Below are 12,574 nucleotides of genomic sequence, written 5' to 3' on the forward strand. Positions count from 1 at the left end.
AAATAAGAAATTGATAGACTTTTATTGTTGGTCCTTATCTGGTCAGACACTTACAGTATCATGTATTGCTTTGAGTTTCTTAAGCAAGTTCTTGAGCCATCTTTTCAATCTTCATGAATCATGATAATATTAAATCTTTGGAAAAAAAACAACAAACCCTTAAAAGTGAACTAGTCTGAACTTTATGCTTGTAATATGTTAATAACCTCATCCATGCTGTTGAAAAACCATCAAAATGACACAATTTAACTGCCTTTTCATTAAGGTCCATAGAACACAAATTGTTCAGTTGGAGTATGGTGACCTTTATGACAACTCAATGTTCATTTGACTCCACTTTTTGGTGTAACCGTTATGTTTTCCAGTTTTGTCAGGCTCCTCTCCACACTTTTACACAACCATCATCTCGGCACTGTCATCATTGAGCCTGTGCAAGCTGCCCTCCTGTGGACAGGAGAAGAAAAGCAATAGATGAGAGCAGCTGCAAAACAGCTTACTGTAGATCAAGGGGAGTCCAAACTCGGTCTGGGAGGGCCACTGTCCTGCAGAGTTTAGCTCCAAGTTGCCTCAGCATACCTGCCTGGAGGTTTCTAAGACAGACCTACTTAGTAAGTAGTGCCTAGTAAGACCTTGATTATCTGGTTCAGGTGTCTTTAATTAGGGTTGGAGCTAAACTCTGCAGGACACCAGCCCTCCAGGACCGATTTTGGACCACTGGCTTCAGATCAATGGATGATTACAAAGAAATCAGTTCCCAAAGCTTTTCCAAAAAATATACTGACCTCTGGGGGACTGAGACAAGCAGCACTGTCTTCTATCTGCAAAGCATTTTCTACAGACTCCATCGGGTTTAATGCTTTCTTAGTGCTGTAAGACAAATTATTTTATACCAAAAAAAAAAAACCTAGAAAAGATCTAATGGCAAATTAAATAAAAATGTAATTTTTAAACAATCAAAATACAACACTTATGATAACATTTGATCTTATAATACAAAGTGCTGAGTTTATTATTATTAAAGTAATTATTGCAAAAAAATGATTTAAAATGTACTTATTTAAATAAGTGCAAGTTATTTAGGTCATAGATGTTCAGCAGACAAAAAAGTGCAACAGATTCAACATGAAGTAAACTTTCCATTTCTCCTTTCAATAGCAGTTTTGGGAATGACACTCACCCCTCAGTGATGAACTGACCAGCTGTGAGGGAGTCTGGGTCCAGAGTTATCAGCATAGAATCAGCCTCACGCTGAAGACAGTAGACGACACCAATTAGGACGAAACCTATTACATTTACATTCCCATAAAGAGCAACTATTAAGTCAGTACTCACTCTCTTGACAGGGTTCTTATTGTGTGTGCTAACTGTAAGCTCCAATGTGGAAATGTCTTTGTTCTCCCATCGCTCTGGCTCAGGATCTTGCAGTGGCTCTACCGACAGAAAAGGAATTAACATGTTAGACATCCACTAGGCTCAGCCTCAGATGTCACACCCACAAACTGTTGGTTGAAAGTCTAATGCATCAGGCACACAAACTGGGAAACACTTTGGGAGTGATTGGTTGCTTTACATGTCGGTCAGAAGGCTTTTTGAGCAGTTCTTGGCAAATGCAATTTGGTATGGAGTCCAGACATTCTGCCGTTAGTCTAGAGGTCTTACTATGCAAGACTAGACATCCACAGATACACAAGTCTTGCCCTGGTTTATTGGTTAACAATAAGTCTGAACCTGCTTATTAATATTAGCATACCAATATCCATAAGATATATTCTATATAATTACATATCTGTAAAAGTGATAAAATGCCTTGTATAGGAGGATTCCAGTAGTTCTTGAGTCTGCGGTAGATGTGGTAGAGGAGGTTCGGCCGGGGTGGTATTTCAGTGGGAAGGTCAGGTGGACGAGGTACAGGAGCCAGATAGGAGAGGGAGGTCTGTGGCCACTGCTGTAGGAGAGAAGATATTGTGATAAATCCAATATTAACTCAAATGAATGTCTCTATGATGCAACTGAACTTTCAATGTCAATGAAGGACTCCTTTAAATGCGATGCAAAGAGCAGCACTCACCTTAAGGCTACTAAACCAATGTGCTGCTCTCGTTTTCAAGGGGCCAAGGTACCAATAACTTAAATGAAAAATTCACATTAGAAATACACATTTGCATTTTGTATTTATGCTGTGAAAAAAAAATATTATAAGCATACTTGCTAATAGAACAAGCGACATCTCTGAATGCACCCCAATGTAAGCCTAACAAAGCAAACACTGGCTGCTCCTTCTCACTCTAAAAACAAAACGGTGTGAAAGAATGAAAATAAATATAGCTGACAAATCTTAATGATTTCTCATTCAAAATGCCTATCAAATTTACTTTTATCTGCAGAACATCCAGTGGAACAGTTTCTCCTTTCAGTATTGACAGGGTTGCTAAGGTAATGTGCCTGAAAAACCAGAAACATCTACAGTAATTACATCTGATCACAACACACATTTCTACATTTAAGCAAAAAAAAAATATTGAAAAGTGAAGTCATGAAACCTACTGTACTTTATTGTTAGAAACTAGATGTAGACTCTGACTCAGAGAGTTACTGCAACCAAGAGGAATGAAAGCAATTGGTATTTTACTGAAGGTCTCCTGCGGTTACAGTAGTTCAAATTCAGAAAACTTTGGAATGTGCAATATATCTTAAACCAGCCTTAAAAGATTTATTACTAGTAACTACCTCATCAGCTCTGCACAGAAGACCAGTTATCACCTGTGTGAAATATGACACATAAAAACATTTAAATATGTTCAAGTTGTCATTTTTCAATAATCCCATTTTATGAAGATACTTTTGTACCTCCTGTAATGTCCCATCACCACCAGCATATCGGTTTGATCCATCAATTGGATATTTTTTGCCTGGCCTTCACAATCAGTCTGTTACAGGGAATCGAGCAATTAATACACTAAAAATACAAAAGCACCTTTACCAAAGAACCTTAGCACTTTAATCAATAAAGAATGACACCTTCACTATTTTGACCTCCATACCAGCCAAGTGTAAAATGGGAGCTGCATTTTTCTCAAACAAACGATTGGCCTTTCTGCAGAGAAAATGTAACTATGCTAACACAAATAAACTCACATAGCTAAAAAAAAAAAAGATTTGTGGCACAGTGAGGGCCATGTGTATAATCATACCCTTTACAGGCAGCAGGATTCAGAATGACTGTGGCTTTCTTGAGATGCTCCTGAGGTCCAATTAACTGATGACCAAATGCCTGAAAATCACATACAATATATTTACCTATAATGAATTTTAGAGTACTAGGAATCACGGTTATTACAGTTAACTAAAACTTTAAAAAATAATAAAAATAAATAAATTGTTAAAAAAATAACTTTATTTAAACTACACTGAACAAAATTCACGGACTGCGCGAGGCAAATGGTGGTCACACCAGATACTGACTGGTTTTCGGACCCCCGCAGACCCCCCAATACAGTACATTTTAAAAGTGGCCTTTTATTGTGGCCAGCCTAAGGCACACCTGTGCAATAATCATGCTGACTAATCAGCATCTTGATATGCCACACCTGTGAGGTGGATGGATTATCTCGGCAAAGGAGAAGTGCTCACTAACACAGATTTAGACAGATTTGTGAACAATATTTGAGAGAAATAGGCCTTTTGCGTACATAGAAAAAGTCTTAGATCTTTGAGTTCAGCTCCTGAAAAATGGGGGCAAAAACAAAAGTATGGCGTTTATAATTTTGTTCAGAGTAGTTACTAAAGCAAAAGTTCTCATTTTTATTTTAACTTGATGTACTAAAATAACTAAAACTGAAATAAAAAACTAAACAAAAAAACTAACAAATATTAAAATATAAAAATAAAAAACAATTCAAAATAATTATATAAAAAAAACTATAATAGGATCTCAATGATACTAAAATAATGATGCTGGTTATCACAGTCCACATATATGTTATTTTCAAACTAAATATTCCTTACCCTGGCCTCTATACATGCTTCTCGTCGCAGCACAGTAAAAAAAAAAGTTCTAGAATTAAGCAAATGAGTTTGTAGACAGACAGATAGACACAGATATGAGAGAGAGATGATAGAAACAGACAGTCAGATATGATAACACAAACCTGTGCTTTCCATACAGCCAATGACCTCCATATGACAGCGCACACACACACACACACAGCAAATGTGGACTTTTTCCAGTAATATTCACCGTTGACAGTCCATCGTTCTCTAAAGCATGACACCGGTGCAACAACAATATTCCTCCTCAAGAGGAATATACGTTCCGCATCAATTTTGTCGTAAAATGTGAATGTTTTATACTTTACAATTGGAATAAAAGTAATTTTATATAACTTAAATCATTTTGTAGTCGTCCTATGTTTTATGTTCTACGTTTGTATTTAGATAGCTATTCATTTCCATAACTCAAATCTGTTCAACTATGAAGAACTTCTTGATTAAATATTTATTGTATCGTCAGAGCATGGCAGGAGAATTTATCTCCCAAGAATTTACAGCACAAAGGAGTGTACCTGCTGAAACTTCAGATCGCAAGCCAGCATACTGGCATGTATGGCAGACTTCTGGTAGTTTTTGAACCCAGGAAAAGTATAGGACCCTCAATTCTGCCCAGCAACACCTTCGGACCTGGTGAGACATTATCTATTGAAGTTTACTACTTTTTCCATACCTATATTTATATATAATTTTCTTGTTTGTATTCTTTAATAATTGCACTGTCCATGGAGCGGACCTGACTTACATTTCACTGCTGGTCACATATACTCTATATAACCATGTATGTCACAAAAAAAAAATCTTGAATCTTGAAGTACTTAATTTCATACAATACTCTTAACGAAGCCTCTGACCAATGAGCCACTGCACTTTTTAACTCCAATATTATTTACTATCTTTTGTACTCTGCGTACAGGTGATATTATAGGTTTGTATCAGGCAGATCTTGAATCTTGAAGTACTTAATTTCATACAATACTCTTAACGAAGCCTCTGACCAATGAGCCACTGCACTTTTTAACTCCAATATTATTTACTATTATTTACTATCTTTTGTACTCTGCGTACAGGTGATATTATAGGTTTGTATCAGGCAGAGGGTCAGGATCAGCCATCTCAGCTGGGTTCAGGTGTGGTGACACGTGTTACTCAAGCATCACTGACAGTGGCTTTTGATGACACGCAAGACGGTATAAACTTGGACAGAGATGGACTTTACAATCTAATGAAGCTGGCAAATGATGTGACCTACAGGAGACTGTCAAGGTATGTACGTTTATCAGTTCATACAGCTAGTATAATTAAATATTTGTTTTTTTCTAAACAAACTTAAATCTCAAATTTTTAGGATGTTTAAAGCTGCTACAGTAGTTAAAAATAGGTTGATGAAATATGCTCTATAGGCACAGGTGTATTCATTTTGCATTTGCATTATGTTTTTGCACATGTAATTGTGTGAATGAAACTGTTGATGTATTTGTGATGTATTCTATACTTGCAGTGCCTTAAAGTCTTTAAATGGATACAGCAGTGGTCCTGCGTCTCACCTGATCAGTGTCCTCTTTGGTTACTCAGAACCAGGGATATTATCACATCAGCGTAAGCACATACATGGAGTGACATGTGAAAGGGATCTAAAATACAGCCAGGAAGAACACCTTACCTAGTACAATGGGGTCTTAGCCTGTTTGTATTTCTTTTATCACAGACACACTGGAATTTAGCAACACTGGGTTAGATAATTCTCAGAAAGAGGCTGTGTCCTTTGCAATATCTCAGAAAGATGTTGCAATCATACATGGACCACCAGGAACTGGCAAAACCACTACAGTGGTTGAAGTAATCCTGCAGGCAGTAAAACAGAAACAAAAGGTGAGCAAGATAAACTCTTAATCTGGTTAATTAAGGTATAAATTATTTGATGTGGTATAGATGCAGTATTGTGGTGAACATCTAAGTAAATGTTAACAGGTCCTTTGCTGTGCTCCTTCCAATGTGGCTGTTGATAACTTGGTGGAGCGCCTGGCAAAGAGCAAGGTCAAGGTTTTAAGACTGGGTCACCCAGCCCGCCTGCTTGAGTCGATTCAGAAGCACTCGCTGGATGCGGTCCTTGCACACAGTGACAACACCAACATAATTTCTGATATTCGCAAGGACATGGACAAAGCTTTTGTAAGATTTTCTTTTATCATAAATGTTTGAGCTGCCTGTTCAAGTGATACAAAACGTGTTTCAGCCACATTTAAAAATGAATGGCATTGCTTTAGATACAATTTATTTCAAAGAACAATACCACAAGCACTTTTTTTAGGTGAAACATTTCACAAAAATGTTTATTGAAATTAATAATAATAAATATACTGTTCAAAATTATGACTAGCATCATTTTTTACAGATGCTGCTTGGTTTTGTGCAGTGAAGTTCACACTTTTTAAAATGCGGCCCTATAAAAATGGACTTACGTAATAATAGTCTATAAATATAAGTTTTTTTAAATGGAACAGTTTATCGAAGCTTCAGACAAAATCTAAAAAAGTTTTCATATGTGTTTTTGTTGAGTTTCATATTTGATGCATCAGATTTTATGATTCAAATAGCATGATATAGGAGAATATGGAGTTCATTTTTTATTCAGAAGCCCAAACTGGGCAAAAATATGCAATTTGGTGCAGTTGCTGACATTTATATGGCCAAAAAGTAAGATAAAATATTACTAGGTTTTAATGCAAATCTTTGTGATATCTTTATAAAAATAAAACCGACTACATACATAAAATGCATATAAATATCAGCTGTCACTCTATAGCTGCTTGTAATATGTCTTAGTAAGATGATATTTAAATGCTTAGTTTTATGATCAAAGCTCTGTAGTTTTAATTGTATGAAGCAATACAATGATGATTGAGAGATGTGTGATTTGATACTCACATTTAACATGATTTTTCTAAAAGTGATATATGGATAATCAAGTAAAGCACAGTTGCTTCAGTTCAGTAAGTTTTCATCTTAAAATATTACCAACAATATAAAATTAATGTAAAAATCAGAAATTTTACAGCAAAAATACATGTGTTCCATGACCTGAAGTGGACCATTTTACAATTATACTAAAAGGTCTGTCATGTAGACGACTGTGTACAACAGGTTTATGAGGAGCATTTTTAACATGCTGATAATTTAGAGACCTTATAAATTTGCATATCATATGAGTAAAAAATAAATAAATAAATAAAATGCATTGACAGAATGAAATGAAGAAGGCTCGAGACAAAGGCCAACGGAGCAATCTGAGACTGGAAATCAGGGAACTGCGGCGAGAGCTGAGGACCAGGGAGGAAATAGCTATCACTCAGATCCTGAAAAGGGCCGATGTTATTCTAGCAACTAACACTGGTAAGTAAACCTTTCTTAGCAGTCATCGATTTTTATTACGGATATGTTTGTTTGTTTATGCCTGATTTAAACTCAGATATGATTGATTTGTGTAATATAGGAGCCTCTGATGATGGTCCTCTTAAACATCTTCCTAATGATCATTTTGACCTGGTGGTGATAGATGAGTGTGCTCAGGCTCTAGAGAGCAGCTGTTGGATCGCTCTGCTCAAAGCATGCAAGTGCATACTGGCTGGAGATTACAAACAGCTGCCACCCACGATCAAATCACAGAGGTATGAAGGAAAGGGGAATGTATCTTACGGTTGTGAATTATTTGGTTTATGGTATCTATTCTTGATGAGCTCTGTAGCGAATTTAGCTCATGGGGAAATATGAATAATTAACCATAACTAGTTATAATTAACTATTCATATTTTAGATCCACTGTAGATATTTAGCTGACCACTCAGGGTCAACCGTCTTGTCAATTCTAAGAACGTTAATTTCCTGGTTAATAACATTTTTTTATTACTATTATATACTTAATCAATATATTCGGTCAATATTTCAGATTAATAATGTTTTTTATTACATGAATTACATGAATGTTTAGTTGAAATGTACTTGCATAATGATAAAAATGTTATCCATGTAATAAATGTTATTTATATCTTTCACAGTGCTGCATCTAAAGGCCTGTCTGTCAGCTTAATGGAGAGGCTGATAAAGAAATATGGAGACCCAGTGGTTCGAATGTTGACCACTCAGTACCGTATGAACGGTGCCATCATGCAGTGGGCTTCAGAGCAGATGTATGAGGGCAAACTGATTGCACACCCTTCAGTGGAGAAACACTTGCTTAGGTGTGTAATATAAAATATGTTAAACGTTTTCATTCGCAATGTTGGCCATATACAGTACCAGTCCACAGTTTGGGATGAGTTGCAAGTTATTCAGCAAGAATTGATTCAAATTGATCAAAAGTAACAGTAGCAAAATTTATAACGTTACAAAAGATAAAAAAATTTATAAAAGTGTTTTTTTACTTTCCATTCATCAAATAGACCTGAAAAAATGTATCACAGTTTGCACAAAAATATTCAGCATTGATAATAATAAGAAATGTTTCTTGAGCAGCAAATCAGCATATTAGAATGATTTCTGAAGGATCATGTGACACTGAAGATTGGAGTAATGGTTGCTGAAAATTCAGCTTTGCCATCACAGAAATAAATTACATTTTAAAATATATTCAAATAGAAATATTTCACAGTATTTACTATATTTTTTTATCAAATAGATGCATCCATGGTCAGCATAAGAGACTTCTTTCAAAATCTTACCTTTCCCAAACTTTTGAATGGTAGTGTATATTTTAAGTTTGCTAGCAAACCTCTATATATAGAGGAATATAAATATGAAGATAACTGATTGCATCTTAAACAGAGACCTGGCTGGTGTTGCTGATGTTGAGGAAACCAGAATTCCCCTTCTGCTCATTGACACTGCAGGCTGTGGCCTGAATGAGATGGAGGATACAGACGAGCAGTCCAAAGGAAATCAAGGTTGATGTCAGCTCCAAACACAATTTTAGTGCTTAATTAAGCCATGAAATGCCTTCTGAATGTTGTTTTTATTCTCTAATACTCCACAGGAGAGGTAGACATTGTGGCTCTTCATATAAAGGCACTTACCGAGGCTGGAGTTCAAGTCAAAGACATTGCGATTATTGCACCCTATAATCTCCAGGTGAGGTACTTTTCAAAGAACTGATGTGTAAAAGAGCACCTGTTTTATATACTGTATGCCTGTAAAGCAATGCCTTCACTGCTGTTTCAGTATGAATTGATTTTGTCTGTTTAAGGTGGATCTTTTGAGACAGAAACTGTCCCATAAATATGCAGAGCTGGAGATCAAGTCTGTTGATGGCTTCCAGGGCAGAGAAAAGGAGGCAGTGGTGTTGTCATTGGTCAGATCCAACAGGAAGGGTACGCCAGAGATTGTGCTTTTAGTAGATTCAATTTGGCTGACTTAAAGGAACACTCCACTATTTTTGAAAATAGGCTCATTTTCCAACTCCCCTAGAGTTAAACAGTGATATTACGCAGCACCTGAAAAAAGTCCCCAGCTAGGTAACTTCCAATAAGCCTATTTTCAGGCGTGGCGTAATATCATTGCGCCTGCTGCACCCATGGTACGGCAGCAAAGTTCCTTGATTATTACGCCAGAATGAGAGTATAGTTCCTACCATATCGGCCTAGAAAATCACAACTTTTAATTTTCCGTCGGTCTTATTACATGATGTAACTACAGAAGAGTCAAGTTTTAAATAGGAAAAATATAGAAATCTCTTTGGTCATTTTTGAGCAAGATGCTAACGGTCTAATCAGATTCAATGATCTATGCTAAGCTACAGCTAAAATGCTACCGCCAGACCCGGAGATCGGCTGAATTGATTCGAAAACGGTAAAACTCAACTGTTTAACTCTAGGGGAGTTGGAAAATGAGCCTATTTTCAAAAATAGTGGAGTGTTCCTTTAAATATAAATTGTTGTCATCATTTATTCATCCTCATGTTATTCCAAACCTATACGTGAACATATACTCCAAAGGTGAGGTTGGATTTCTCGCTGAAGACAGAAGGATCAATGTGGCTGTGACTCGTGCCAGACGCCAGCTTGTGGTAGTGTGTGATTCTCAGACTGTTCGAAAACATGACTTCCTCAAATCCCTAGTGGACTATATGTCTGAACATGGAGAGGTTCGTACTGCCTTTGAGTACCTGGAAGACTGTGTGGCACAGAATTACATCCGTGATGAAAAGGAGAAAAGGACAAACAGCAACGATGCTGCGTCTGCAAAACAGAAGCCCAAGAACCAAGGCAATAAAACAGAACAAGAACAGAAGAACAGAAGAAACAACAAAAGTAGAGGAGTGAATCAGTCCAATGTTCAGCCTGAGCAAAATAAAAATACCAATTCATACCATCCTAAACCCAAAGATGCTGATCAGAGAAAAGAGATAAAGGAGCAACTTCTGAACTTTCTGAAAGACTCAAACGAGACAGAGCTACAGTTTCCTTCCACGCTAAATTCTCACGAGCGTCTGCTAGTCCACGAGCTCTCTGAAGAAATGGGACTGAGGCATGAAAGCCAGGGAGAAGGGAAAAACCGTCGCATCACTGTGTCCCGACCTCCATCAGGACTAGAAAAGTCAGTGGAGCCCGAACAACCAGACATGATTGCATGTACAGCAGCGAAGCTACAAGAAGAGTTGCAAAAAGGACCCTCACAGCCAGCTGTTGATCTGAAGAGCCTACATTTGGAGCGAATGCGCAGGGAGCAGGAGAAACGAGAGGAGAAAAAGCAGCAAAAACAACAGAGTGTGAGATGGGAACCGGATTCTAATGCTAGTAAAAGGCAATCTGTTAAGAAACCCAAAGGAACTTCCAAAGGTTTGTGATCTATATCCCAATTTCTGAATTGTTTCAATACTTTCATTCTCTGTTACACATCATAGTCAATATGTGTTTCTTTCATAGGAAACACTAAGATAAAAGCAGGAGCCACAGATATAGCTGCAGCTGCCATGCCAGATGACGATTTTGACGGTCTCATCAATGCTGTGGTTAAAGCCGACAGCGTTTGTGGTTTCGTGAAGTGCAAAGCCAGTGTCCTGACACTTGGGCAGCTCTGCCTCTACTGTAACAGACAATACTGTCTGAGTCACCATATACCTGAGGTAACTTGCTTTTTATTTTATTTTAAAGGGGTCATATCATGAAGAACCAAATTTTGCTTTATCTTTTGAAACAAGTGAAGAGTTCATTTGCAAAAACTGACAACTCCATTTTTTTTCCTTTCAGAAATCACGATATTTATAAATAAAAAACGTAATATAAATCAAACTGCAGTTGGGTTGTCTTAAGTAATAATAACTTAAACAAATACAGGTAATTTACAAAATTAAAGTTCATTGAAAGTATGTTTTTTTTAACATATTGAAAGTTTGTTTTTATAGCAAAAGCAGATAACTCCAAAAGTCGTTTTATGGCAAAAGCAGATAGCTCCACATTTCATGTTTTAGAGTTTAAAAAAACACTTGTTTAATCTTTGTAATCTCCTCAGATGACAATGTAGATGCCTGACAAAAGTTTTTGTTGTGATCATAAACTGTATGGATGTGATTACACGCAATACACGAAGCTTTTCCCTCACCATTGTAATGCGCTGCTTTTGCAAGGTTCCATGAAAACATTTCAGCTTTTATTTTCCTTTTTCGCCTCGAAGAAGATATCACAGGTTCATCCAAGAGGGTCTAGCTGCAGCCTTGCACTTGCACTCTCAGACATGCACTCTCAGGCTTGCACTCTCAGACGTGTATTCTCAGACTTGCACTCTCAGACTTGCACTCTCAGACGTGTACTCTCAGGCTTGCACTCTCAGGCTTGCACTCTCAGACTTGCACTCTCAGACGTGCACTCTCAGACTTGACTTGCACTCTCAGACGTGTATTCTCAGACTTGCATTCTCAGGCTTGCACTCTCAGACACTTGCGCTTCCGCTAGCGACGTCACTTGCAGTCTTATTTTTTTTATTTTGTTCTATTTATTGATTAATTTTTTGTTTGAATCTCTCAACATTTTACAACAGTAGCCAGGTGGTGAAGACAAGAAAAAATAAACTAAATTACAATGTCACTTGCAATCGCCACTTGCACTCTCCGATACCTGCAACATCACTTGCAATCGACACAAATCGTGTGTGTTGCCAATGGAGACAAGACACTGTGGTGATTAAACGATTACAACTAAATTAGTACTATAACTTACAGGGTCCAAGACAAGACCCGCAAATCCGTCGCCACAGAACAGCAGAATATGAACGCAATGCACAAAGTCTCTCGTTAAGCGTTTTCCTCCTGTAGAAAAACATAAACCAAACATGGCGTAATGTATTAAGATACATTAAGTTCAATTAAAAGATCAAATTCGATATATAGTTATTATTTAATGTACTACAAGGCAAGCAGATGGCCATGAACACAATGCGCAAACTTTCACTTGTCCTCCCATACAGCAAAACGCTTAATGTGGCATAATAATGGATGATAAAGACAATTCAGTAGCCTATATGTCTTGTTGTTGACTCA

At 37.1% G+C, this 12,574-nt stretch overlaps 1 protein-coding gene and 1 pseudogene across 1 annotated transcript in view; one reads left to right on the forward strand and one right to left on the reverse strand.

The window, feature by feature from the left end:
- Window positions 1-31: 31 nt before the first annotated feature.
- Window positions 32-4,446, reverse strand: LOC107583860 (acylglycerol kinase, mitochondrial-like; annotated as a pseudogene).
- A 56-nt stretch (window positions 4,447-4,502) lies between these two features.
- LOC107583861 (DNA-binding protein SMUBP-2-like) overlaps window positions 4,503-12,574 on the forward strand; it is a gene marked incomplete at its 5' end in the record, with an annotated part of 13,839 nt that continues 5,767 nt past the window's right edge. The window contains 11 exons of the mRNA XM_016270213.1: window positions 4,503-4,680; window positions 5,118-5,313; window positions 5,549-5,646; window positions 5,756-5,919; window positions 6,019-6,219; window positions 7,293-7,440; window positions 7,541-7,715; window positions 8,103-8,285; window positions 8,869-8,987; window positions 9,077-9,171; window positions 9,287-9,410. Coding sequence (XP_016125699.1) covers window positions 4,503-4,680; window positions 5,118-5,313; window positions 5,549-5,646; window positions 5,756-5,919; window positions 6,019-6,219; window positions 7,293-7,440; window positions 7,541-7,715; window positions 8,103-8,285; window positions 8,869-8,987; window positions 9,077-9,171; window positions 9,287-9,410 — 1,681 coding nt within the window. The remainder of the gene's footprint in view (window positions 4,681-5,117; window positions 5,314-5,548; window positions 5,647-5,755; window positions 5,920-6,018; window positions 6,220-7,292; window positions 7,441-7,540; window positions 7,716-8,102; window positions 8,286-8,868; window positions 8,988-9,076; window positions 9,172-9,286; window positions 9,411-12,574) is intronic.

Source organism: Sinocyclocheilus grahami, unplaced genomic scaffold (genome assembly GCF_001515645.1).
Source record: "Sinocyclocheilus grahami isolate Dianchi unplaced genomic scaffold, SAMN03320097.WGS_v1.1 scaffold55.1, whole genome shotgun sequence".
Classification (NCBI taxonomy): domain Eukaryota; kingdom Metazoa; phylum Chordata; class Actinopteri; order Cypriniformes; family Cyprinidae; genus Sinocyclocheilus; species Sinocyclocheilus grahami.